Below are 23,396 nucleotides of genomic sequence, written 5' to 3'. Positions count from 1 at the left end.
CGTGGATCCCAGGAGCAGAGCTTCCTGCCCATCGCATCGCATTGCATGGGTGGACAAGAACGTGTTTAACAGGTTTATGGTTACAGCTAATTGTGTCTCGTACAGGTGCCAGATAATCCTGTGGATTGAATTAAAGAGTTCCGGGGATTAGTCTGTGCCGGGCAAACACGCTGCAAAGTGTGCAGCAGGTACAGCAAGTATCAGCACCTGTGTGCAGCTCGAGTCTGTGACTTCAGTTCACACATCTGAACTTCCTGTGCTGAACTGGATATCAGAAATATGAACATGTGAGTCTTTGTTTGGGAGGACGTGGTCTCAAAGGTCTTTGTTTGGTGTAATAAACTACATCCTATTGATGATGTTTATTTATTTATTTATTGTCATTTTCCCATCATGTTTTTTCATCTACATACTGAACAATCTCAGTCCCCACACACAAACTTCATTGCTCTTTGGTGGTTTTCACCTGGTTTTAATGCCTAAATGTGTACTTTGTATTTTTTGTTAACTTAAATGATTACAGTTTGTATTCATCAGGTCACAATTTCACAGAGGGACCTCGGGTGGCTCATTGCAGCATTTGGTGTGTTTGACATCAAATATATTCATCAGTCATAGAGATGAGAATATCCCTTAAATGTGCCCACAGTTGTTGGCTGATTACAAAGTGCTCTTGCTGTTTCCAGAGCCCATTAAGGTGCTGCAGTGTCAGTTGATGCAGATCAGTTCAGATGATTAGACAGTCACCACCAACTGCTACTTACCACAAAAAGTGCAACACGGGAAAAGCCAAAAAAGCCAAATTCCTTTTGTTTAGAGAGCGACCAGTGTGTGTGTGCGCGCGTGTGTGTGCGTGTAGATCGTACAATAATAAATACAGAGAAAAACCCAACAATCATATGACCCCCTATGAGCAAGCACTTTGGCGACAGTGGGAAGGAAAAACTCCCTTTTAACAGGAAGAAACCTCCGGCAGAACCAGGCTCAGGGAGGGGCGGGGCCATCTGCTGCGAGAGAAGGAAGACAGGATAAAGACATGCTGTGGAAGAGAGACAGAGATTAATAACAGATATGATTCGATGCAGAGAGGTCTATTAACACATAGTGAGTGAAGAAGAAACACCCAGTGCATCATGGGAATCCCCAGCAGCCTACACCTATTGGAGCACAACTAAGGGAGGATTCAGGGTCACCTGGTCCAGCCCTAACTATATGCTTTAGCAAAAAGGAAAGTTTGAAGCCTAATCTTGAAAGTAGAGATAGTGTCTGTCTCCTGAATCCAAACTGGAAGCTGGTTCCACAGAAGAGGGGCCTGAAAACTGAAGGCTCTGCCTCCCATTCTACTTTTAAATACTCTAGGAACAGCAAGTAGGCCTGCAGTGTGAGAGCGAAGTGCTCTAGTAGGGTGATGTTGTTGATATCCACCTGTCCTTCATTCAGGGGGAGATGAAATGTGACAGGAGAATACTTGATCAACCTGCTCATGGATAGTAGAGCCACAGCAAGGGAATACCTCTTTAGTGTAATATGAGTTGTACTCATTTGATGTTAAGTAGATGAATGTATTGATTTGTACTTATTGTGGCCTTCTATTAAATATGGGATAGTGGGAGTTAAAACCCTGGAGTAAAACTGTGTTTTCTTGGAACAAGATTCTCACTGTGTAAAATAATCGTACTAATAGAGATTTTCTTAGAACTGAACCACATAAAGTCAGTTTCTTCCCGCTCACTGTTCCCAGTCCTGGATGAGGAGCACTACATTGTTGTTGTTTGAAATTGACTCGACACTAAAATGTTCACAAATTAAGAAGAAATCTTGCCACAGGCATGGTCTTCATGATATTTATGTCAGCAGCTTGGCACTGATGGTTAACTGTGACACTAATGTGCTCAAATTGTCCATTTAGTAGATTTCGTTGTACCAATTAAGTTAATTTGATTTCAGTGCCCTTTAATTAGACACCCAGTTATTACTGACATTTGTCTTTTAATCAGCTTTGAATGCTTTTTAATGGTGTGAACGCTGACGATGAGCTCAGTCTAGTGTGACGGTCCTCTGAGCACTGATCTCAACTTTGATTAGGACCCAGATGCTAATAGCATGTAGCCGGATCCAAGGCAGCAGCATAAGCAAAGATCCAGCAGTCTGACGTGCACGCTGCACGCAGCTCTGTGAGCGCAGGAGGGATCAAAGCTCAATGAGTCAACTTGTAATTCACATCCTGAGATAAGCCAAAGCCCGTTTCAATTGTTTTAATCTGAGAACCGACTTTATTGTTAGTTTGGTTACAGCCAGTTCCAGTCCTGAGGTCACAGCAGGAGCACAAAACTGCTGCAGCAAAGAGAAACTGTTTGCTGCGCTGCAACAAAGAGCCAAAAGAACTTTGTTGACCAAAGATAAAATAATATCTTAGTCAGCCCACAAGTCATGGCGACAGCCGTGCTTAGTCATGCTTGCATGTTAAAGCTTGCTAAATGAGCTTTGTGCTACAGTCCTGCTGCAGATCTCAGTGCAGCAACTTTTACAGATGTTCGGGCCAAATTTCCAATTTTCTTTTTTCCTTATAAGGTCGTGAAGTTTGATTCTAAATGAGCAAAATGAACATGAAAATTGTGTCAACTGCGGAAAACTTGTTTTGGCCTGTAAGACATCTGGTATTTAATAGCAAGGCAGCAATAATCTGATCTGATAGAGAGTATAGTTACAGAGATGGAATAAAACACAGCTCGTGGGTTTCCTCCTGTCAAGGTTGTCATGAATTTAATGAAAACAGCGTCACACAGTTCAAGTGGACCTCTTTAAAAGCACGCCATGCTGTCTATAATAATAGTCATTTATAAAATATGTCAGTGATTAGATTTGTGTACACACACATATATATATTTATATTTATAACACCAACAGCACACTGCAGTCCCTTTAATGTCCATTTGAGCCGTCCCCATGCTTCAAACAATTCATGTTAGAAACTTTTGCTTCCATATCCAGTTTTTTTTGTTGGAGGCATTGTAGGCCTGCAGTTGCACTTTGTTCCATCAGTACTGTATGTGCTCTTTGTTTCTCACCGTAGCACCGCATGGGCGTATACACACAAACACAGTGGTGCACGTAAAATCAAGCCGTTAATGAGTGATGCAAATGCCAAAAAAGGCGAGAAGCATTGAAAGATTGTCCCCCAGTTACATTTGTGTAATCAGAGAGCAATCAGATGTGATGCATTTTATCCTGACCGAGGTTTTACTGTAGAACAGAGTGATCGATCAGTGCTCCGAGAAGTAAACGTAGACTTGAAACCCGAGTCATGGCCCCTGTTCTCTCTCGTCTGCCATATTGGAGTTCTACTGTATGTGTAAAAGTGTGTTTTTCACAAAGCGGCCTGCTGGGCAGGTACCATGCTATGTTCCCTGCACTCCACAGAGACCTCAGATGAGGTAAAGAGGGGAACATAGCAGATCCAACATATGAAAAACAACATGTGAGCAGTTCTTTGGATGCGTTAGTGTTCTCCACACTCCGTCTTCTCTTTCACTGAATGCAGGATTTTATTTTGACTTTGGCCTTGGATGTTTGTGTTTGCCGTCTACATGAATGACACAGGAGACAAATTGAAGGCAGGTTAAGGGTGGAAGTGGTTTACTAATGGAAGCCAAATGGATTCATTTGTTCACCCGTCTCCTTCCCACTCTCTCTTCCTGCTGTAATTGGCTCTGCTGAAGCTGCTTTCAGTCTAACCTGAAATGAAAGAAGGCTTTTACAAACTTTGCAGAGGATCTCAAGGTTCTTTCTGGTTTATTCAGTCTGTTTTTCCTATAATTGTTTACCTAATGACAAAGATATTGTACGAGCTTTAAATATTAACATTTGCATCTGCAGCAGAGCTTTTAATGAAAGCATTGATCTCTGCAGAACATGGTACACATGTTATTTACCTTTGACGTCAGTTTTCATTCAATTCAATTCAATTCAATTTTATTTATATAGCGCCAAATCACAACAAAAGTCGCCTCAAGGCGCTTTATATTGTACAGTAGATAGCACAATAATAAATACAGAGAAAAACCCAACAATCATATGACCCCCTATGAGCAAGCACTTTGGCGACAGTGGGAAGGAAAAACTCCCTTTTAACAGGAAGAAACCTCCGGCAGAACCAGGCTCAGGGAGGGGCGGCCATCTGCTGCGACCGGTTGGGGTGAAAGAAGGAAAACAGGATGAAAGACATGCTGTGGAAGAGAGACAGAGATTAATAACAGATATGATTCGATGCAGAGAGGTCTATTAGCACATAGTGAGTGAGAAAGGTGACTGGAAGGGAAAAACTCAATGCATCATGGGAATCCCCGGCAGCCTACGTCTATTGCAGCATAACTAAGGGAGGATTCAGGGTCACCTGGTCCAGCCCTAACTATATGCTTTAGCAAAAAGGAAAGTTTTAAGCCTAATCTTGAAAGTAGAGATAGTGTCTGTCTCCCGAATCCAAACTGGAAGTTGGTTCCACAGAAGAGGGGCCTGAAAACTGAAGGCTCTGCCTCCCATTCTACTTTTAAATACTCTAGGAACAACAAGTAGGCCTGCAGTGCAAGAGCGAAGTGCTCTAATAGGGTGATATGGTACTACAAGGTCATTAAGATAAGATGGGGCCTGATTATTTAAGACCTTGTATGTGAGGAGCAGGATTTTGAATTCAATTCTGGATTTAACAGGAAGCCAATGAAGGGAAGCCAAAACAGGAGAAATATGCTCTCTCTTTCTAGTCCCTGTCAGGACTCTTGCTGCAGCATTTTGGATTAGCTGAAGGCTTTTCAGCGAGTTTTTAGGACATCCTGATAATAGTGAATTACAGTAGTCCAGCCTGGAAGTAATAAATGCATGAACTAGTTTTTCAGCATCACTCTGAGACAGGATATTTCTAATTTTAGAGATGTTGCGCAAATGGAAGAAAGCAGTCTTACATATTTGTTTAATATGTGCATTGAAGGACATGTCCTGGTCAAAAATGACTCCAAGGTTTCTCACAGTGTTACTGGAGGCCAAGGTAATGCCATCCAGAGTAAGAATCTGCTTAGATACCATATTTCTAAGATTTTCAGGGCCGAGTACAATAACCTCAGTTTTATCTGAATTAAGAAGCAGAAAGTTAGCGGCCATCCAGGTCTTTATGTCTTTAAGACATTCCTGCAGTTTAACTAATCGGTGTGTGTTACCTGGCTTCATGGATAGATAGAGCTGCGTGTCATCTGCATAGCAGTGAAAATTTATGCTATGTCTTCTAATGATGTTGCCTAGGGGAAGCATGTATAATGTAAATAGAATTGGTCCTAGCACTGAACCCTGTGGAACACCATAATTGACCTTAGTGTCTGAAGAGGACTCTCCATTTACATGTACAAATTGGAGTCTATTAGATAGATATGATACAAACCACTGCAGTGCAGTACCTGTAATACCTACAGCATGTTCTAATCGCTCTAATAGGATATTATGGTCAACAGTATCGAATGCAGCACTGAGGTCTAGCAGGACAAGCACAGAGATGAGTCCACTGTCAGAGGCCATAAGAAGATCATTTGTAACCTTCACTAAAGCTGTTTCTGTGCTGTGCTGAGCTCTGAAACCTGACTGAAACGCTTCAAATAAGCCATTCCTCTGCAGATGATCAGTTAGCTGTTTGACAACTACTCTTTCAAGGATTTTTGATATGAAAGGAAGGTTGGAGATTGGCCTATAATTAGCTAAGACAGCTGGGTCTAGAGATGGCTTTTTGAGTAAAGGTTTAACTACAGCCACCTTGAAGGCCTGTGGTACATAGCCGATTATTAGAGATAGGTTGATCATATTTAAGATTGAAGCATTAATTAATGGCAGGACTTCTTTGAGCAGTTTTGTAGGAATGGGGTCTAAAAGACACGTTGATGGTTTGGAGGAAGTAATTATTGAAGTTAACTCAGAAAGATCAATTGGAGAAAAAGAGTCTAAATGAATATCAATGGTACTAAAAGTAGCTGTAGATAATGTTACATCTGTGGGATGATTATTGGTAATTTTTTCTCTAATGATAAAAATTTTATTTGTGAAGAAGTTCATGAAGTCATTACTAGTTAACGTTAAAGGGATGGTTGGCTCAGTAGACCTCTGACTTTTTGTCAGCCTGGCTACAGTGCTGAAGAGAAACCTGGGGTTGTTCTTATTTTCTTCAATCAGTGACGAATAGTAAGATGTTCTGGCTTTGCGGAGGGCTTTCTTATAAAGCAGCAAACTATTTCTCCAGGCTAAATGATGATCCTCTAAATTTGTGACACGCCATTTCCTCTCCAGCTTACGAGTCATCTGCTTTAGGCTACGTGTTTGAGAATTATACCACGGAGTCAGGGACTTTGGATTTGAGGCCTTAGTTTTCACAGGAGCTACAGTATCCAGAGTCGTACGTAGTGAGGAGGTAAAATTATTAACAAGATAATCGACCTCTGTTGGAGTAGCGTTCAGATAGCTGCTCTGCTCTATGTTGGTACAGGGCATTGAAGATGATAACAGTGGGTGGATTATATTCTTAAACTTAGTTACAGCACTTTCAGAAAGACATCTACTGTGATAAAGTCTACTCTCCACTGCTGTGTAATCAATTATTGTAAATGTAAATGTTATCAGGAAATGATCAGACAGCAGAGGGTTTTCAGGAAACACTGTTAAATGTTCAGTTTCTATGCCATATGTTAAAACAAGATCTAGAGTGTGATTAAAGTGGTGGGTGGGTTCTTTTACATTTTGAGAGAAGCCAATTGAGTCTAATAACAGATTAAATGCCATGTTGAGGCTGTCATTTTTAGCATCTACATGGATGTTAAAATCACCCACAATAATTATTTTATCTGAGCTGAGCACTAAATCAGATAAAAAGTCTGAGAAATCAGAGAGAAACTCTGTGTAAGGCCCAGGTGGACGATAGATGATAACAAGTAAGACTGGTTTCTGAGTTTTACAGCTGGGGTGGACAAGGTTAAGCATCAGGCTTTCAAATGAATTAAAAGTCTGTCTTGGTCTTTCGTTAATTAATAGGCTGGTGTGAAAAATTGCTGCCACACCGCCCCTCGGCCTGTGCTTCGAGATTTCTGGTAGTTAGAATGACTCGGGGGTGTTGATTCATTTAAACTAACATACTCATCCGGCTGCAACCAGGTTTCTGTAAGGCAGAGTAAATCGATTTGTTGATCAATTATTAAGTCATGTACTAACAGAGACTTGGAGGAGAGAGACCTAATATTTAATAATCCACATTTCACTGTTTTACTCTTTGGTTCAGATGTGGATACTGTATTGTTCTTTCTTTGTGATTTTTTATGTTTAAGTTGTTTATTGCTGGTTTTTGGTTTGTTTTTTGTCTTTTTGGGAGCTGACACAGTCTCAATGGAGATGGGTTTTTGGGGGGTAGCAGGAGGAGAGAAGCTGCAGAGAGGCGTGTAAGACTGCAACTCTGCTTCCTGGTCCCAACTCTGGATAGTCATATTTTGGGGGGTTTAATGAATTTGTCCATATTTCTAGAAATGAGAGCTGCTCCATCCAAAGTGGGATGGATGCCGTCTCTCCTAACAAGACCAGGTTTCCTCCAGAAGGTTTGCCAATTATCTATGAAGCCCACATCGTTTCTGGGACACCACTCAGACAGCCAGCAATTTAAGGAGAACATGCGGCTAAACATGTCACTCCTGGTCTGATTGGGGAGGGGACCAGAGAAAACTACAGAGTCCCACATTGTTTTGGCAAAGTTACACACCGATTCAATATTGATTTTAGTGACCTCCGATTGGCGTAACCGGGTGTCATTACTGCCGACGTGAATTATGATTTTACTGTATTTACGTTTACCCTTAGCCAGCAGTTTTAAATTTCCTTCAATGTCGCCTGCTCTGGCCCCTGGAAGACAATTGACTATGGTTGCCGGTGTCTCTAGCTTCACATGTCTGAGAACAGAATCACCAATTACCAGAGTTTGACCCCCGGCGGGTGTGTCGCCGAGTGGGGAAAAACGGTTAGACACATGAACAGGTTGGTGGTGTACCTGGGGCTTCAGTTTAAGACTATGCTTCCTCCTCACCGTCACCCAGCCGCCCTCTTTCCCCAGCTGCTTGGGGTCTGCCGGGGAACAGCTAGCGGGGCCTACGCTATCTTCGGCTGCACCAGCTACAGGGGCCTGGCTAGCTACGGGTGAATGAAGGGTGCGAAGCCGAGTCTCCAATTCAGTAATCCTGGCCTCCAGAGCTGCAAATATGCTACATTTATTACAGGTATCATTACTGCTAAAGGAGGCCGAGGAGTAACTAAACATCTGACACAATGAGCAGGAAAGTGCAGGAGGGACAGGTGAAGTAGCCATGGTGCTAACGAGTCGGCTACGAGCTAAGCTAAGCTAGCGAAACAGTAAAGAGACAGTGAGTGAATACTTTGGCTATAAATTAGGTAGTGAGTACACAGAAAGGGTGATTCAGATGAAGCACGTTAAGATTATACTATGAAAAAGGGATGTATCAAAAGATTTAAATTAAATTGCTAAGCAGAAAAGCTACTCAGAAACACCACTGTGTTTGAGCAGGAACAGGAAGTGATACTCTACCACAAAGCGAGCCATGTTTCATGTTGCTGTATATATGATATTATTAGCAAAGTCATTTTCTCAACTATAATTAAACTATTATGATTAGGAAACTATCATTTAAATGTAGTTTCCAGCATGCAAACTACATTTAAATAAATAGCTGTTTTTCTTCATTTTTTAGGCAAAGAATTTCATTTTAAAAAGTGTGAAATTTAAATATAGTACACGTAATAGTAAACTCTGCATGCTGACAGATTGCCTAAGAGTATTTGACGTTATATACGTCCAAACATTGGACCGTAACATTTTTATGTAAACTGATGAAAACTGATGATTTGAGATGGAATGATCATTCTGCATTCCCCACATCTTACAGTAACTCTATACCTGCAGTATATAGACATGTCTAGTTTGCTTCCCACGATTCAACTGTAGCTGTGTCCGTCTTTGTGGTTTGATTATGCAGGAGAGATATCATATCTGATTTTATTGTACCAGAGAGAAAGAATTTGCCTTATTCAGAAAGATGAAATTGCAAAAATTCAATAATATGTAGGAACCTCAATCTATCTGTGTTCGGTCACAGCGTCTCACAGCGGTGCTGTGAAGAGGAGGAGAAACTGTCCTCTTAAGCATTTATCTGTTGAGATGAATGGATGCACCAAAGTAAAAGGTTAGATGTGAGAGGAAATATTAAACCTAATAGCATATTGTCCTGCATTACGTAAATGTGTGGTTACCTGCCTCTGTGAACAAATAAGTCGCAGTGGAGCTAAAATTAATAACCAGACCACTGCTACTCCTCTGCCTCCCACTTCTGCCAGGATATTGCTCACACATGCAGCACGTTGAATGCTGCTGCAGTGAAGAGAACCCGTTTCAAGAGACACATAATCACTAGCTGCAATAAGAAATAAGCAAAATATGACAGATCCTTTTTGTTTTTCTCAAATGAGTCAGGAGGCACACAATGCATTTCCTCTCTCTGCTGCCAGTTTAAAGGGTTTTTTTTCTTACCCAGTACTTGCAATTTACATAGCATGAATAATCAGCATTGGAAATATGCAAATAGAAGTGGGTAAATTCTAATGTGCAAAGTTGGTCCTGACATATGCGAAATCGATATAGACATCATTGAGATTCACGACGAGGCATTGCTTTTGCACGTAGGGGATCCCTAGGATCCAGTATATTGTAGTGGTGCTGCAGGGAAAAATTACTTTCCTGAACACGACTCCCAAAATGTGTTCCGGTCGGGTTGTTTTCTTTGTAGACAGGCTGCGGTCGTCTCACCTTCCCTGGATTGTGATGAATTAGCAGGTTTTTTAAGGATGCTTTCCAATTCCTGGAGTATGAAAATGGAATAAGGCATTCAAAAACAAATCACATTACCTGTGAATGATGTTAGTGTGGTCACGTCCTGCTGACGTGTCATCAAGCCCTCAGGAAAAGGTTGCCGCAGTAGCTAAAACTGTTGTGGGACACGTTTGGCAACCCTGACAGGAATGAACTAGTGTAACGTGTAACATCTCTGAAATTAGAAAAGTCTTTTCTTGTAGTTGTATGTGCACAACTACTGCCTCTCTTCCACAGCATGTCTTTATCCTGTCTTCCTTCTCTCACCCCAACCAATCACAGCAGATGGCCCCGCCCCTCCCTGAGCCTGGTTCTGCCAGAGGTTTCTTCCTGTTAAAAGGGAGTTTTTCCTTCCCACTGTCGCCAAAGTGCTTGCTCATAGGGGGTCATATGATTGTTGGGTATCTTACATTATAAAGCACCTTGAGGCGACTGTAGTTGTGATTTGGCGCTGTGTAAATAAAGCTGAATTGAATAGACGTTAGCACTGTCAGCTCGGTAGCTAATAGCTTCTCTGTGATGCAAAAGCGCCGCATCAGTCCCATGGTAAAAAAGACCACAGGGTCTGAACCAAAGTGATGAACCAACAAAGTGATGCTGCCATCCCGCTTGGGCAAGTTTATGTGTTAGCGCTGAGCGGCTGAAACTGAGAGTTGGCAGTGCGAAGACATGAACCAGTAGGACACACCTGGACAAACTGGAACACGGTGTTATTTTTGACTATGAAGCTTCTACCTTCCTGACACACTTCAGGAACAGCATTACACGGCCCATTTACTCAACACCTCAGATGTGACTTCCTTTGGCTTCATTGTCTTGCTTCATACTGTGTCATATACAGACCCAGGTGGTCCATTTAGGATGAAAACACTCTTGATTCCTGCTGTTACATAGATGGGGTTTGACGGTTATGGATTTAAGTACCCTTTAGCTTCGATGGCCGGGCGAGGCGTAGAACAAAACCTGAGCCGGATGTACTGGGAGCTTTGCTATTCTCTGTTTGCTGCTAATGATGAGACTTTCATTAGAGATGGAAGAGGAAACACAAAGTAAGCAAATTGCACTAAATGTGTGGTTATGCACACAAAGCATTCAGTCTTTTTTTTTGTCTTTCTTTTTGTTTGTTTGCATTTTTTGCCTGGGTCCGCCTACACGCATCTGACTGAAAGCATGAAGCATAATAAGGCTTTTCACTAAAAGGGTTGGGTTTTCTAATGAAGACATTAATTTGAATTTGTAGGCTCATGAACCACCAGGCCAGCCTCCCACGCAGAGATGACATTTCCTCTTTGAACTGACTGCTTGATTACATTTTAGCGTTTGGTTTGCATCCGTGTTTCGTGCAAACCTTCTGCAGCCTCCGAAATGTTTAACACACCACAGCAACAGATTTGAAATTCAGCAGCCAAAAAGGGACTAGCATGTAGACTTTCATCATTAATTCAAGAGGCTCAACAATGCTTCATTAACCATTTAGAAATGAAAGCCTTTGGATAATTTCATGGCCAGGCGCTGCCAGTTTCCATTTTCTTTCATAAATGAATTTGCATTTGGTATCAGTTCATGGTAGCTGTAAATTTGTGGCTAAGGTCAACAAGCTGAACAAAACCAAACGGGGCTGCCTGCAGCTGTAGCTCAGGAGGCAGAGCAGGGCATCTGCTAGGCCAGAGTGTCCCTGTGGCAAGATACCCACCAGAGTGTGAATGCTAGACTGAAAGCACTTCGAGGTGCTCGTGTGAATGTGGGTGTGAAGGGCACCAGTCTGTTTAGCGTTGACCTGTCATAGAGATCTGAATGTTTTTAACATAGCATTGTCTGCAGGTATAAGTCAAAGGTAGAGCGTGGATTCCTGTTCAGAATATGTGAATATATGATATGACAAATGCTTATAGTTCCTTGCAAATGTTTATGGAGATGACATTTTTATTAACTCCTCTCTCTGCAGCATGTTGACAAATAAACCGATTGAAGATTCATTTAGCAGAGATAAGTTAGTGAGTGAATCATCCTTAAAGCAAACCAGGTGCATGCATAGTGCATCTCCTCTTATTGCATCTCACTGAGCTCACAGCCTTTTTCCCGTCTGTGTCTTTCCAGCTCCGCTGAGACCCTGAACGTTGCAAGCTGGCCCAGGCCACACTGATGCTGGTGGGCACTGGCCTGTTACTCTCCCTGCCACCTGCTTCTCCACAGCTCCCACTTTTTGAGCCATCATGGCTATGAGCAGTGACGCTGGCTGTGAGAGGTTGGACCCGAACTCTTCTACGCAGACCAGTGGTCTCACGGACATCATGGCCGCCATGACAACAAAAGACTCTGATGGCTCAGCCGCCAGCAGCGCGAGGAACGGTGGCTCCCAGCAGGATGTGGCTCAGGCCAAGCGGCCTCTTCCAACGCGGCCTCACCTGACTGGGAGGAAGCTGTCTTTGCAGGAGAGGACGCACATCTCCCCTCGCAGGCCTACTGTGGAGTGTAAACGGGTGTCCATATCTGACTCCCAGGTGAGAGTGTCAATTTTCCTAATATGTTATCGCCTTTCAGCTTCAGTGTAAATATCTGCCGTTTCCTTTCACAGAGCAGCAGTATCCCTGTGAGGTTCATTAAAGACATGAAGCTAGGTGCTAACCACATCCTGGCCATACGTAATCTTTTTTCCTGCCATCTACAGCCTTCTGATTTGGAATGCTGGGTTTCTGAATTTGGGTGTGACAGGTGGCATCATAGCAGGGAGTGAGGTGCACACTGATGTACAGCAGCTCTGTCCTGCTCATGACAGCAGTTGTCAAAAGTAGACACAACCAGCACATCCTGTAGGATGGTGCCTCTGTTATTACAGGCGGTGTGTGTCAGTGCAACAGTGTTCCAGCTTTGTCCCTGAAATGTAGTCTGGACTGGTCCACATGTGTGCTGTGATTATATGTTGGAGTGTTGGGCAGGAAAAAAAGAAGCAATTTTATCAGATTAGATGGACACGACATGCTTTCTGGCCTGCGTTGTGTTGCTGAATACACCAGAGGAGACGTAGGGTCAGCCTGGGAGCAGCTATACACGTGACCTGCTTTTGCTTTTCCCGTGTGTGCACTGTATGTCGAGCCTCGGCCTCATCGACCTCACTTTTACACTCTGTGGTTTCACATTTGTGTAGGCATGGTAAAGGCTTGTCGTGCTGTTTTACAGAAACCTTCAGGTTGCGAACTACCTGCTTTGTTGTCTTCTCCCCGGAGCTTCAGGGACATACGAGTGAACAGGCAAACCTGCAGTGATGCACACAGCGGCTGCTGCTTCACGTTTGGTACATTCAGTGTGAATGGAGAAGAGCATAAAGGTTAACTGTTGCAAACAATGGAAGCTAATGAATCTGTTTAAAGTGCATGTTGTTACTATCAATGATAATGTGTGCGACACATTCACTTCTTAGAGACGGACACACAGTTTTGCATCTAGTGTGTAACGACTAATTTACAGAATTATGGCTGATTTACATTTCTGTGGGGAATCTTTGTAGCAGTGCAGCAGCAGTATCATATCAGCAGCAGCAGCAGCAGCAGTAGCAGTAGTAGCAGTAGTACTCGTTGGTGGAATTTATCCTTGATGCTGGTGCGTTGTGTGTTAATTATCATGTGGTTGTGTACCAGTGTATCATATGCGGTGCCAGCTTCCTGCTCTTTGTTGTGGTCACTTCTGTAACTGGAAACCTACAGGAACTACTGAACAGGTACTGAGCTGGCCAATCACAGCAGCTGCAGGCTGGGTCAGCGCACATTTCTACAGAGCTGCAAGTCAGAACTAATGCTGAAGGTTACGTCGTATGGTTTCAAATAGATTTGCAGTTCCCAGGTTAGAATGTAAATTTTCTGCTGAAGCATAAATTGAGCATCACATGTCAGGAAATGCCTGCCTCTGGATGGTTAACTTGGCTTAGAAGCAAAGCACGCAGAAGAAGGCCACACACAACAGCCTTCGCTATTTGCTGTATTTTATTAGTTGAAGTTAACAAAGTCACGTATCCTAGTCAAGAAATGGCTGCACACATAATTTCCTGTGCTAGTTAGCTGTGTGTGTGTGTGTGTGTGTGTGTGTGTGTGTGTGTGTGTGTGTGAGATATGAATATTTTTAACTCTAGCGTGTGTCTCTGACAGCAGTGATGCTTTTGTCTCCCACAGTGTTGACTCTCATTATTTGTCACCTGTTGTGATATCGGGGCCTTTATAGTCTGTTAAACCCACTGGTAGTGCCGTGTGGCTCTGGGTGACTCTCGAGTCTCCTCTCTGCTTTTTCCAATTCAGATTGAACATAAAATATTTATGACAGCTGCCAGTACGGGAAACCCCTCTGAATTCATCACATTGCCGCAGCAGCCTCGCAGACCTGTCATTGTGTCCATTCCTATCTGCAAATGGAGTTGCAGCTCTTGCACTGAACCATGAAAAAGGGCTTGTGCTGCTCGTATTTCAGCGTTCGCGCTGGATGTACAGAACGAGGCTGGGAGAGAGGTTTGCTTGCACAAACATCAGCTATGACTGGCATTTGTAAAACCAGACAGGAAGGTACACCAAACATCTTTGTAGGCTTATCAGAATGGGCAAAATGAAAGAGGTCGTCTAAAATCTACATCCTGTTATTTCCATTTCAAAAAAAGACCTCTGTTGGTAAATTAGGAAGTCCCGCATTAGGTCACATGATGAAACTTTGTCACCAGTTTGTGTCATCTTCCTCCCGCTGTCTTTTCTCTCTGCTGTACATGTAGTCTGTACATGATGTGTTTCCCGTGCACCGTGGGAACTCTTAAGAGAAGGATTTCTGTGTTTTGCGGTTTAAAGTTTGTAGGATCTGAAGAACACGATCTACAGTAAAGATAAATACAGGCATTATTATGAGACGGTATAATTGTACTTGAGGTGAGTGTAGATGGGCCTAGAGAGGCAATTACACCGACTGCAGTAAAAAGAGGAAACTAATGCACCAACGCGGTCTGCTGGAAGAGTTGTAGATGCAATGAGATGAATGGACCCGGCAACAATGCATGCTAACCTAAATGCCCACTACCCCACATAAAACGTCTCCAAGCTAACTGCTGTAGCAGGATACTGCGTGCTGGATTAGTGAGTGTGGAATCTGTACGTGAGGACTCTCGGGATGACTGTGCAGGAAGTATCTGCTTGTTTGTCTGCACAGCCTGATACATTTTGCAGGCTTTTACAACAGATTACCATAAAAACTGCTTTCTTGTTTGGTCTGACTGAATGTATGTTAATGCAAGCAGTTTGAGGTGTTTTTGTAAGAACATAAAGAACCAACACAGAATAAACCCTCCTATTCTAAACTGGTCTCACTTGACCTCATATGCACTTCTGTCCAAACGGATTGTAAAATTGATTTTTGCACCTTCAGGCTTCAAATGCTGTTTGACAAATTCTCCTTTTTGTTTTATTATTACATACGTCCTCAGGCTGGAATGCTGACTTTTAATGCTTGGTCACTGATTTAGAGTGGCACGGTGATGTATTTGTTATGCACTGATATTGATCAGCTGTTGAACAATGAATGCAGACGGGCTGAGGTCTGAAGGGAAACAGATGACAGCTGGGGCAGCAGTGTGAGTGTACGGTGACAGCAGGAGCCAACCCCCCTCTAAAGATTTAGCGTGGGGCAGTGGAGCATTTCAGCTTGATATGTGCATGTGTGGCAGATGTATTTAAGGCTTTCTGCATGACCCTGTTTATCCATCAGCCCTGACAGAGTATTAACTGCAGTGCTGCATCCACTGAGCATGTGCCAGCAAGCTGGGAATCCAAAACAATCCCTCCCGCTGCTCTTTTCTTTGGAATCTCCTCATTTTCCCTCTTATCCTTGACTGCCCTATTTCCATTTTGTCTTTTTATCTCTCTCAGCCAATCACAGCACTCATTTTCTGAGTTGTACCCAAGCCTCAGTCTTCTCTCTGTCCCCTTCATAATAGACCACAGTGTTTCACACCATCACACCGGCAGTGCATTACCCTCACATCTCCTGCCGTGCCAACACTAAAATCCAGTTCAGGCTCCATAACCAGCAGCGTTATGTAACCCTCTGTTTAATGTTATGTTTTCTAAAGTACGTTGCCCGTCCCGTCCTGCACGTGAGCTGGAGATGTACTTTCAGTCCTGCACACTAACATCCGTGTTCTGCTACCACCTCTGTAAACACGCCTCAGGCGGCTGGGCTCGCTCATAAGCCCCCCCCCCCAGCTGTAATGAAATAAAACGACTGGTTTCAATCTATTTTCTCCACAGCCCCCCCCCCCAGCAGCAGTGATCACCCACACCCCCAACCCTCACCTTGCCCCTCCCCTCCTGCGCCGTGCCCCCGGCTAACTCTGCTGTAGCAGTGGTTGCTATGGAACTGCAAATCAGCCATTTAAGCAGAGGCACTAATGGATCTGCAGACGGTAAACAGAAACTACAGACTGCATCGTCACCTACGGTTCAGGAATAAATAACTTTCAGTGCACACGAGCAGGAAGAACATTTTGTTTCTTCTTTCTCTTTTGCTGAAATGATTCTTTATTGATTTTTAATGTTTGGCTGTTCTGCTTGTTTCTCAGGACTGTATCCAGTTGAACCAGTATAAGCTGAAGAGTGAGATTGGAAAGGTGAGTACCATCCATGCCCTTGGCCTCCAGTTTAAAAAAGCAGCAGTAACTGAGGAAAGGTTGGGCTTCTGCATGTGAGGAAATGGACAGCGCTGAGCGTGGGTCCATTTTTCATTTTGTTCTGTACATTCCTAAATTTTACCCATCAAATTTCCAAGTGCGGGTTTATTTGTGGTTGGGTGTTGTTGTATGTTGCATCACCAACCAGAGGCTTGCACAACCCAGTTTCAGCTGGTGTATAACGGCCCAGAAGGACCATTACATTTTTTTTATCCTCCATATTTGTACATTTCGGCTTTGTCTCCTTTTGTAGCTTTTTAGATATAAAGAAAAACATTTAAATTTGTGAAGCCAGCGTGAAAGTGCTGCAAAACTGCCCATTTTTTCTAATAGCCAACAGTGACGACTCTGTTTGCATAAAGACATTCAATCAGAATATAGAAATGACCCAGCTGCTTATGGGATAAAGTCATTAAACCCTTTACTAATTTATTATACGAGAGCCGTAAAGCAGGAGGAGGACGGAGCTTTAGGGAGACCAAATGACTAAAGCCAACACTTGATCCCAGATTCACGGAGAAGTCACAGACGCTACCTTCTGCTTCTGCTTCTATAGCTAGCACTGTTGTACTGAAGCGATAACAGCTAACGCTGGCTTGCTAGCAGATCCACAGTGGCTATAACGTTAGCATGTTAGCATAGTAGGACTGTCCAAGCAAAAACAAAGACGCTGTAAAGGGGAGACTGGGTGGTTAAGGTATCCTGATTACCCAGAATTACTCCTGCTCCTGAAGCCAGACATCTGCTTTATAGCCTAGACGGACCTATAATGAGCGCTAAAATTAAGTGAAGCTCAAATTAAAGTGATATCAGACTTAAGGGTTGTTGATACCTTGATATCAACCCTGATATGACAAAAGCACATAACAAAATAAGAATCATCAGGTGTTTGTGTTTTGAAGCAGCGTGAGCTTCAGCAGACTTTGCAGAAATGCAACATAAGAGCTTTGATATTTTCAGGTTTCACAGAAAGTCGCGATTAAAGAGAAACACTTTTGTGATTTGGATTTGGAGGAACTTGTCGCGTTGGGAACAGAGCAGAGGTAAAACTGAAAAACTGCCAAATCCAGTTGTGTGAAGTGCACATTGTAGCCGGCGAGGCTAACTGTGTCAAAGAAACGAAGACAGAAGAACACTCGAAGCGCCTGTTAGCAGCAGAGATGCTGTCAGATGTTAGAGAGGAAACAAATACGATCAGACTGATATTTATTTGTTGTATATTCACTTTGGATCAAAACGTCATTTTCTCTTTGCGTGCTTTATATGAGCTTCAGCTGCAGTCCACACATCCAAGTTTACAGCAGGAAGCTTCACTCACAGTAGCTCTGTAAAATTGTGCATATTGAAATGACAAAAATATCAGTTGCAGCTGCAGCAGTGCATATTACAGTGGATTGCATCAAACTCCTCACTGTTAACTTCTGAGAACAATAAGTGAGTAAGTGGCACCTTTAAGCTGTCCGGGCATCAGAGTCTATATATGATTACTGAACCTCTTTGAACATTTGGTCGGTTTCTCGGTGCAGAACGCTGGCAGTAAACACACATCCTAGGGAAGCGTGTGTGTGGGAGGACCCATTCTGTGCTGCCAAAGAATAAAAATGTTGTCTTTCAATGGAAATGGTGCTGCCTCGAAAACATTCTGTCAGTATGGCGCTGCTGTCTGCTCCAAGTGATGCTTTAGGAATCTTAACAGATTCTCTGAGCAGTCCTGCTCGCCAGCTGCTTTTGTTTTGGTGCAAAGCTGAAACCAAAAACTCAAAGTATAGATTTCATTGTGTAATGCTCGGGCTGGTCTGCCTGTAAACATGTGTTGTTCTGCTTTTGTATTGCAGGGCTCCTATGGTGTGGTAAAACTTGCCTACAATGAAGATGATGACAAACATTATGTAAGTTATTTGGCATGTTTGGAATCCTTTAAGCTTTCATCAAGCCTCTCACAGTCTACTGCCTCCACCCAGGACCGGTGCTATTGATTCTTTTTTTTTTGTTCTCCTTGTTGCTTAGTTGTGAATTTCATCCCTTAAATTGCATCAGTTGCTGTGGAAGAAACTTGGGAGTGTGAGTGGCGTCTGCTGCCATTTAAAGTGCATCTCAGGCCCTTTTATCTCCCTTCAAAGCAGCTCTGCTATGTGTATCAGTTGCTCTGTGGCCAGTTCAGCAGGGAGAGTCTGCATCGAGCCAGCACACAAACACAAGGTCGTTTTAGGCCGTTCCATCCAGGTGCCCCTCCAAATGTAAGCTGTTTATTACCTTAACATAACTCAGCTGCCCTGTACAGTAGGAACAATGGAAGTATTTGGATGAGTCGTGTCGACTCTGGATGGGTTTAAGATGTACTTTTGAACCAGAGCCAGCAGCAGCTCACTGCTAAACACAAGTCAGGAGCTTGTCCTGGTGCTAAATGGTAATGAACAGGATGTTTATCCAAGGACACAGACGAGCTCTATGCAAGAAGTAAAATATTCAAACAAGTCAGTGCTTAAATAAACGTGGCTCTTGAGACGGTAATGAAATGCAGTTTTAGACAATGTCCAGTGTGGAGAGCTGCTGAGAGCGGCAGTTTGTGTCCAGCCTCCTAAAAACTATCCTGCCTGTGTGAACCTGTGAACGTGATGTCTATCAAACGCTTTGACGACGGTCTGCGATCTGTCAGAAGCCATCTGCAGCAATAAAATGGCAATGAGACGGAGTCGGTCTGCCATCGAGTTGCAGTTGAATGTGATGATACTGGAGTTAACTAGAGATGGCACGATACCACTTTTTTATTACCGATACCGATATCATAAATTTGGATATCTGCCGATACCGATATGAATCCGATATAGTGTGTTTTTTAATCAATAAAACTGTTTTTTAATATCTTGCTGCATTTTGTATAAGTTCATACTCCAGTTTAAATAAACAACAACACTAAAGCTATTCTGTTATACCTGTATGTAAAAAATACACTGCACCCAAAATATTTCATAGTTCAGCAACACTGATCAATCTAATAACTTAAACCTGCTCCATCCTCCCTATTCTGGTATTTTAAAGAGTACTTAGCAGAAATATTAAGCAACCTAACTAATAGGGTTGCAAACTCCCAGCAAAAGAAAATAGGGAACCACCCCCCACCCCCCACCTCATGATGCTTAATCGACGTAATCAACTTTAATTTGATGCAGGGTGAAAAAAAAGTGCACAGAAATAAATTATTTTTCAAGAATAATTAAATAGATTCAACATCTTTCTTCAACAGAATTGCAGACTGCACAGATGGTACCTTCCCAAAGGAAAAAGTACTATAGCTTACTAGGGTATATTAGACTTAACAGTTACTATATACAGTAATGGACTTCTATACATTTTACATCAGATTAAAACTTTGGGTGTGAGATTCAGATAATTATTTATTAAAAGCGAGACATTTTAAATGAGAATAAGAAAGAAAAGTATGTCTTTGTGCCCCCTTTTCCCTGTTCATGCCCTATCGGCCCCCCTGGCTACACTTTGCTAGATCCGCCCCTGCACAGTTACCAGCCGTCAGCTACGTAGAAAAGGATCCTGGTGTAGAAAGTAATATTAAATACATTCTAACAACAGCTTATCAAGCTTAAACGTGCTGCTGTTGTTCAGCCGCTGGTTTCCTCTTTCTGGTGCAAAGTGGGCCAAAAACAAAGAAGAGAGACGGACTCGCGACAGAAAAGCCGATCAGCTGATCATTGATCAGTTTCATGATTGAAGTAGCAGCAGGAGAGAGAGAGAGAGAGGCAGTCGCTCCATATATCGGTTGTTAAGCTTAACGTGGGAACGCTTTACAAACATTCAGAGATGAACTTACACACTTGCTTTACTTCTCTCTGGGATAACTTCCTCGGAGATGAAATGCTGGTTTGGTAGCGAGGCTACAAATACACACAGCTGCTCTATCACGTGATGCATACTGCTCCGACGTGCTACGGTTATGAGCCGAGTTACGCCGTGTCGCAAGTTTTGTGAGCTGCTTTTTTGATATTTAATGGATCAGATTACATTTTTTATTTCTCGCCGATATCTGATCCAGTAATTTAGGTCAGTATCAGACCGATACGTAATATCGGATCGGTCCATCTCTAGAGTTAACTGTGACAAATGAATTGCTAACTGAAATTGATATTAACTCCTCACACTCAGGGTCCAGCACGACCTTATGTGTTTGAAACAGACTCTGATTGATTATCACATGTTGGCCGTCTTGAAAAGAAATAAAAATGAATGAATGAAAAGCTTCCCGTGTACCGGCAGTATTTCTACATACGTGTGGGAAAAGTCTCATTTTTGTTGCACACGTCTGCAATTCATTGCGTTCTTGTGTTTATCTCTGATTGTTGACACTGATGGAAGCGCTTCCTGCGGGGACGCGCTGTGGGCCGATGCAGACTGGCTCAAACGAGAGGCGCATCTGAAATAACAATGATGGGAATCAAAGAGGAGGAGATGAGTAATGGTGACATGGAAGGGTGATTATATTTCCTGGCAGTCTGAATTGGCAGAACATTAAACTGATTGGATTTTTCATGGAGAACGTCTGAGCCCACGTACAGCATGCACACATGTCACAGAGGAAAGATCAACAAGACGCGCTGTCGTTGAGGAGAACAACGACCGGTGTTTGCACTCATGAAGCAGCGGTGGTCAGTTTTAAGTGACGTAACTGCACTTTTTAAAAATGCATCATGTACCTAATGTTATGTATATTTATGCAGAAAACAAACTGTATCAACATCAGTGCTGAGGATTTGAATTGTTCGTGTATGTTTCTGCAGCATCCTGTGTCCTCTGTACAGTCACTGTGCTCCACACCTGATGGGCAGGAATCCAAATGTGACGATGCTATTGGTCAGCCTCGGTGGTCAGCCAAAGTGAAGCAACTTCCTGCCGTGCTCACTCAGCTCATATTAAGAAGTGTGAGCAGTGAATTTGAAGAGCTAATTATTAACAGATATTTGATTTCACTAAAGGAACAGGAAGCTTCAGCTTTTTGTTGTTGTTTGTGTTTCCATGACACAGAAAGAAATATAAGATGGATAATATGATGTCACTGTGTCGTACACCAAACCTTGTTTGTGGTAATTCCATCAAGTCCACAAACGATGACGTAATTGTTGTTGTTTTGACCCCTACACCTCACCCTGACCCCCACCCCCACACCTCACCCCCACACCTCACCCTGACCCCACCCCCACCCTCACACCTCACCCTGACCCCCACACCCAACCCTGACCCCACCTCCCTTTTTGGTATTTTGTTTTTTTTCCATGTGGTAGAACTATGACATCACAACAATGTGATTGGTCACTTGGAATATTGAACCTGGTCCATTTTGATGATTCAGGCGCAGCACCAACACGGTGACATTAGTCTGGTGGTGCATGTCAGGGGTGAAAACAGCAGTCCCTACATTTAACATTGTTAGTTGTCCAATGAACTTGAAGCCTTTATAATTGCTGAAGGGTTAATGCAGTACTTTTATTAAACCCTTAAACTGAATTAAAGCTGCAAGTCTCACTTCAGTCACGCACTTATAGTTTGATATAAAACCCACTGGTGTGGCGTACAGAGGGAAAACTGCAGGAATCCAAATATGTGATATGCCCGTATTCCAGAAATATGCAAAAACAAACCTTTCAGTGGTATCAGTGAATATTACATGGTGCACGCAGCTAATTAAGTTTTTGTTTCATACCAGCATGTTGCACAGAAAGTGAAGTTTGCCCTGGAGCTCATCCAGCCTGTCAGTAAAGGTTACCTGATCCAACCTTTCTGGTGTTCTTATTTCATCTGTTAGCAAAGTGTCGCGTGTTTACTGAGAAAGCTACAGATCAGAGCGCTGAAGGCTTCACAGCAGGCTCAGTGGTGCAGTAATGGGAACGATACGATGCCTTAAGTCATTTGAACCTTCTTATCCACCTCCTACTACATCTATTTGCTGCTGACGCACTTTTGGCTTCCTTTGCTCAGCGCCACACATGAGTCACGTTGCCTCCTCAGTACACAGTCCATCTTCAGCCAGGCTCGCGTTACATTTTGATTTTGTAGTTTTGTAGTCGTCGTGTCCAAACCTACTAGCTAAATGGCAATGATGTCGTTGCAGTCACATGTACTAGAACTCCGCCCCCCCACTGTGGACAGTGTCCGCTCAGATGTAATGTAAATATCAGTGCTTCCATAAAGAGCTCTGTAGCAAACCTTTCCTTAACTTTTAGCTGGCTGTGGTTGAGAGACGCTTACATTTCCCACATTCATACCCTCCTCCAACTCCACACGTACGCACAGACAGCACACCATGTAACTGTGCACGGCGGAGGATTTTCTTTTTTGCCAAACCTCGTTTGTGCACAGTCATAGCCATGGCGACCAGAGTTATAAAAGAAACCACCAGGCTGTTCATCAGTGTCACAGTTTGTGGTGTAGAAATAGCAGAAAATGTTCCTCCTACCGCAAATTACGAATCAGTGAATTCACATTGATATTGTGAGTGGCTGGTAGAGAAACATGCAGTGAATGTTATTACTTTCCTTTTCCTTTCCATGACCAGTTCCTTACAAGAGGCCAGGATCACTGCGACACACACATGCGCGCACTCAGCTGTGCTCGAGGAGACACTTGTTTTTTTCCATGAAAGATTCAGTGTCCTCAGATCTGCTGAGAAACGCCACCTTCACTTCTCACAAAGGAGAATACGACAGATCAACGTTCATATTTCCTGCTTTGATGTTTGTGCTCGTTGGGCGA

The 23,396-nt window shown here is 43.0% G+C and overlaps 1 protein-coding gene across 5 annotated transcripts in view; it reads left to right on the top strand.

Annotated features, from left to right (window-relative positions):
• camkk1a (calcium/calmodulin-dependent protein kinase kinase 1, alpha a) overlaps positions 1 to 23,396 on the top strand; it is a 62,126-nt gene that overhangs the window by 14,935 nt on the left and 23,795 nt on the right. For all 5 annotated transcript variants that reach the window (XM_025910777.1, XM_005462984.4, XM_003458041.5 and 2 more), the window contains exons 2-4: positions 12,044 to 12,447; positions 16,530 to 16,577; positions 18,473 to 18,526. In XM_025910777.1, the coding sequence (XP_025766562.1) occupies positions 12,160 to 12,447; positions 16,530 to 16,577; positions 18,473 to 18,526 (390 nt within the window). In that variant the 5' untranslated portion in view covers positions 12,044 to 12,159. The remainder of the gene's footprint in view (positions 1 to 12,043; positions 12,448 to 16,529; positions 16,578 to 18,472; positions 18,527 to 23,396) is intronic.

The sequence above is a fragment of the Oreochromis niloticus genome, linkage group LG10 (genome assembly GCF_001858045.2).
Source record: "Oreochromis niloticus isolate F11D_XX linkage group LG10, O_niloticus_UMD_NMBU, whole genome shotgun sequence".
In the NCBI taxonomy this organism is placed as follows: domain Eukaryota; kingdom Metazoa; phylum Chordata; class Actinopteri; order Cichliformes; family Cichlidae; genus Oreochromis; species Oreochromis niloticus.
Note: the sequence above shows the minus strand (reverse complement) of the source record. Positions and strands in the feature narration are given on the sequence as shown.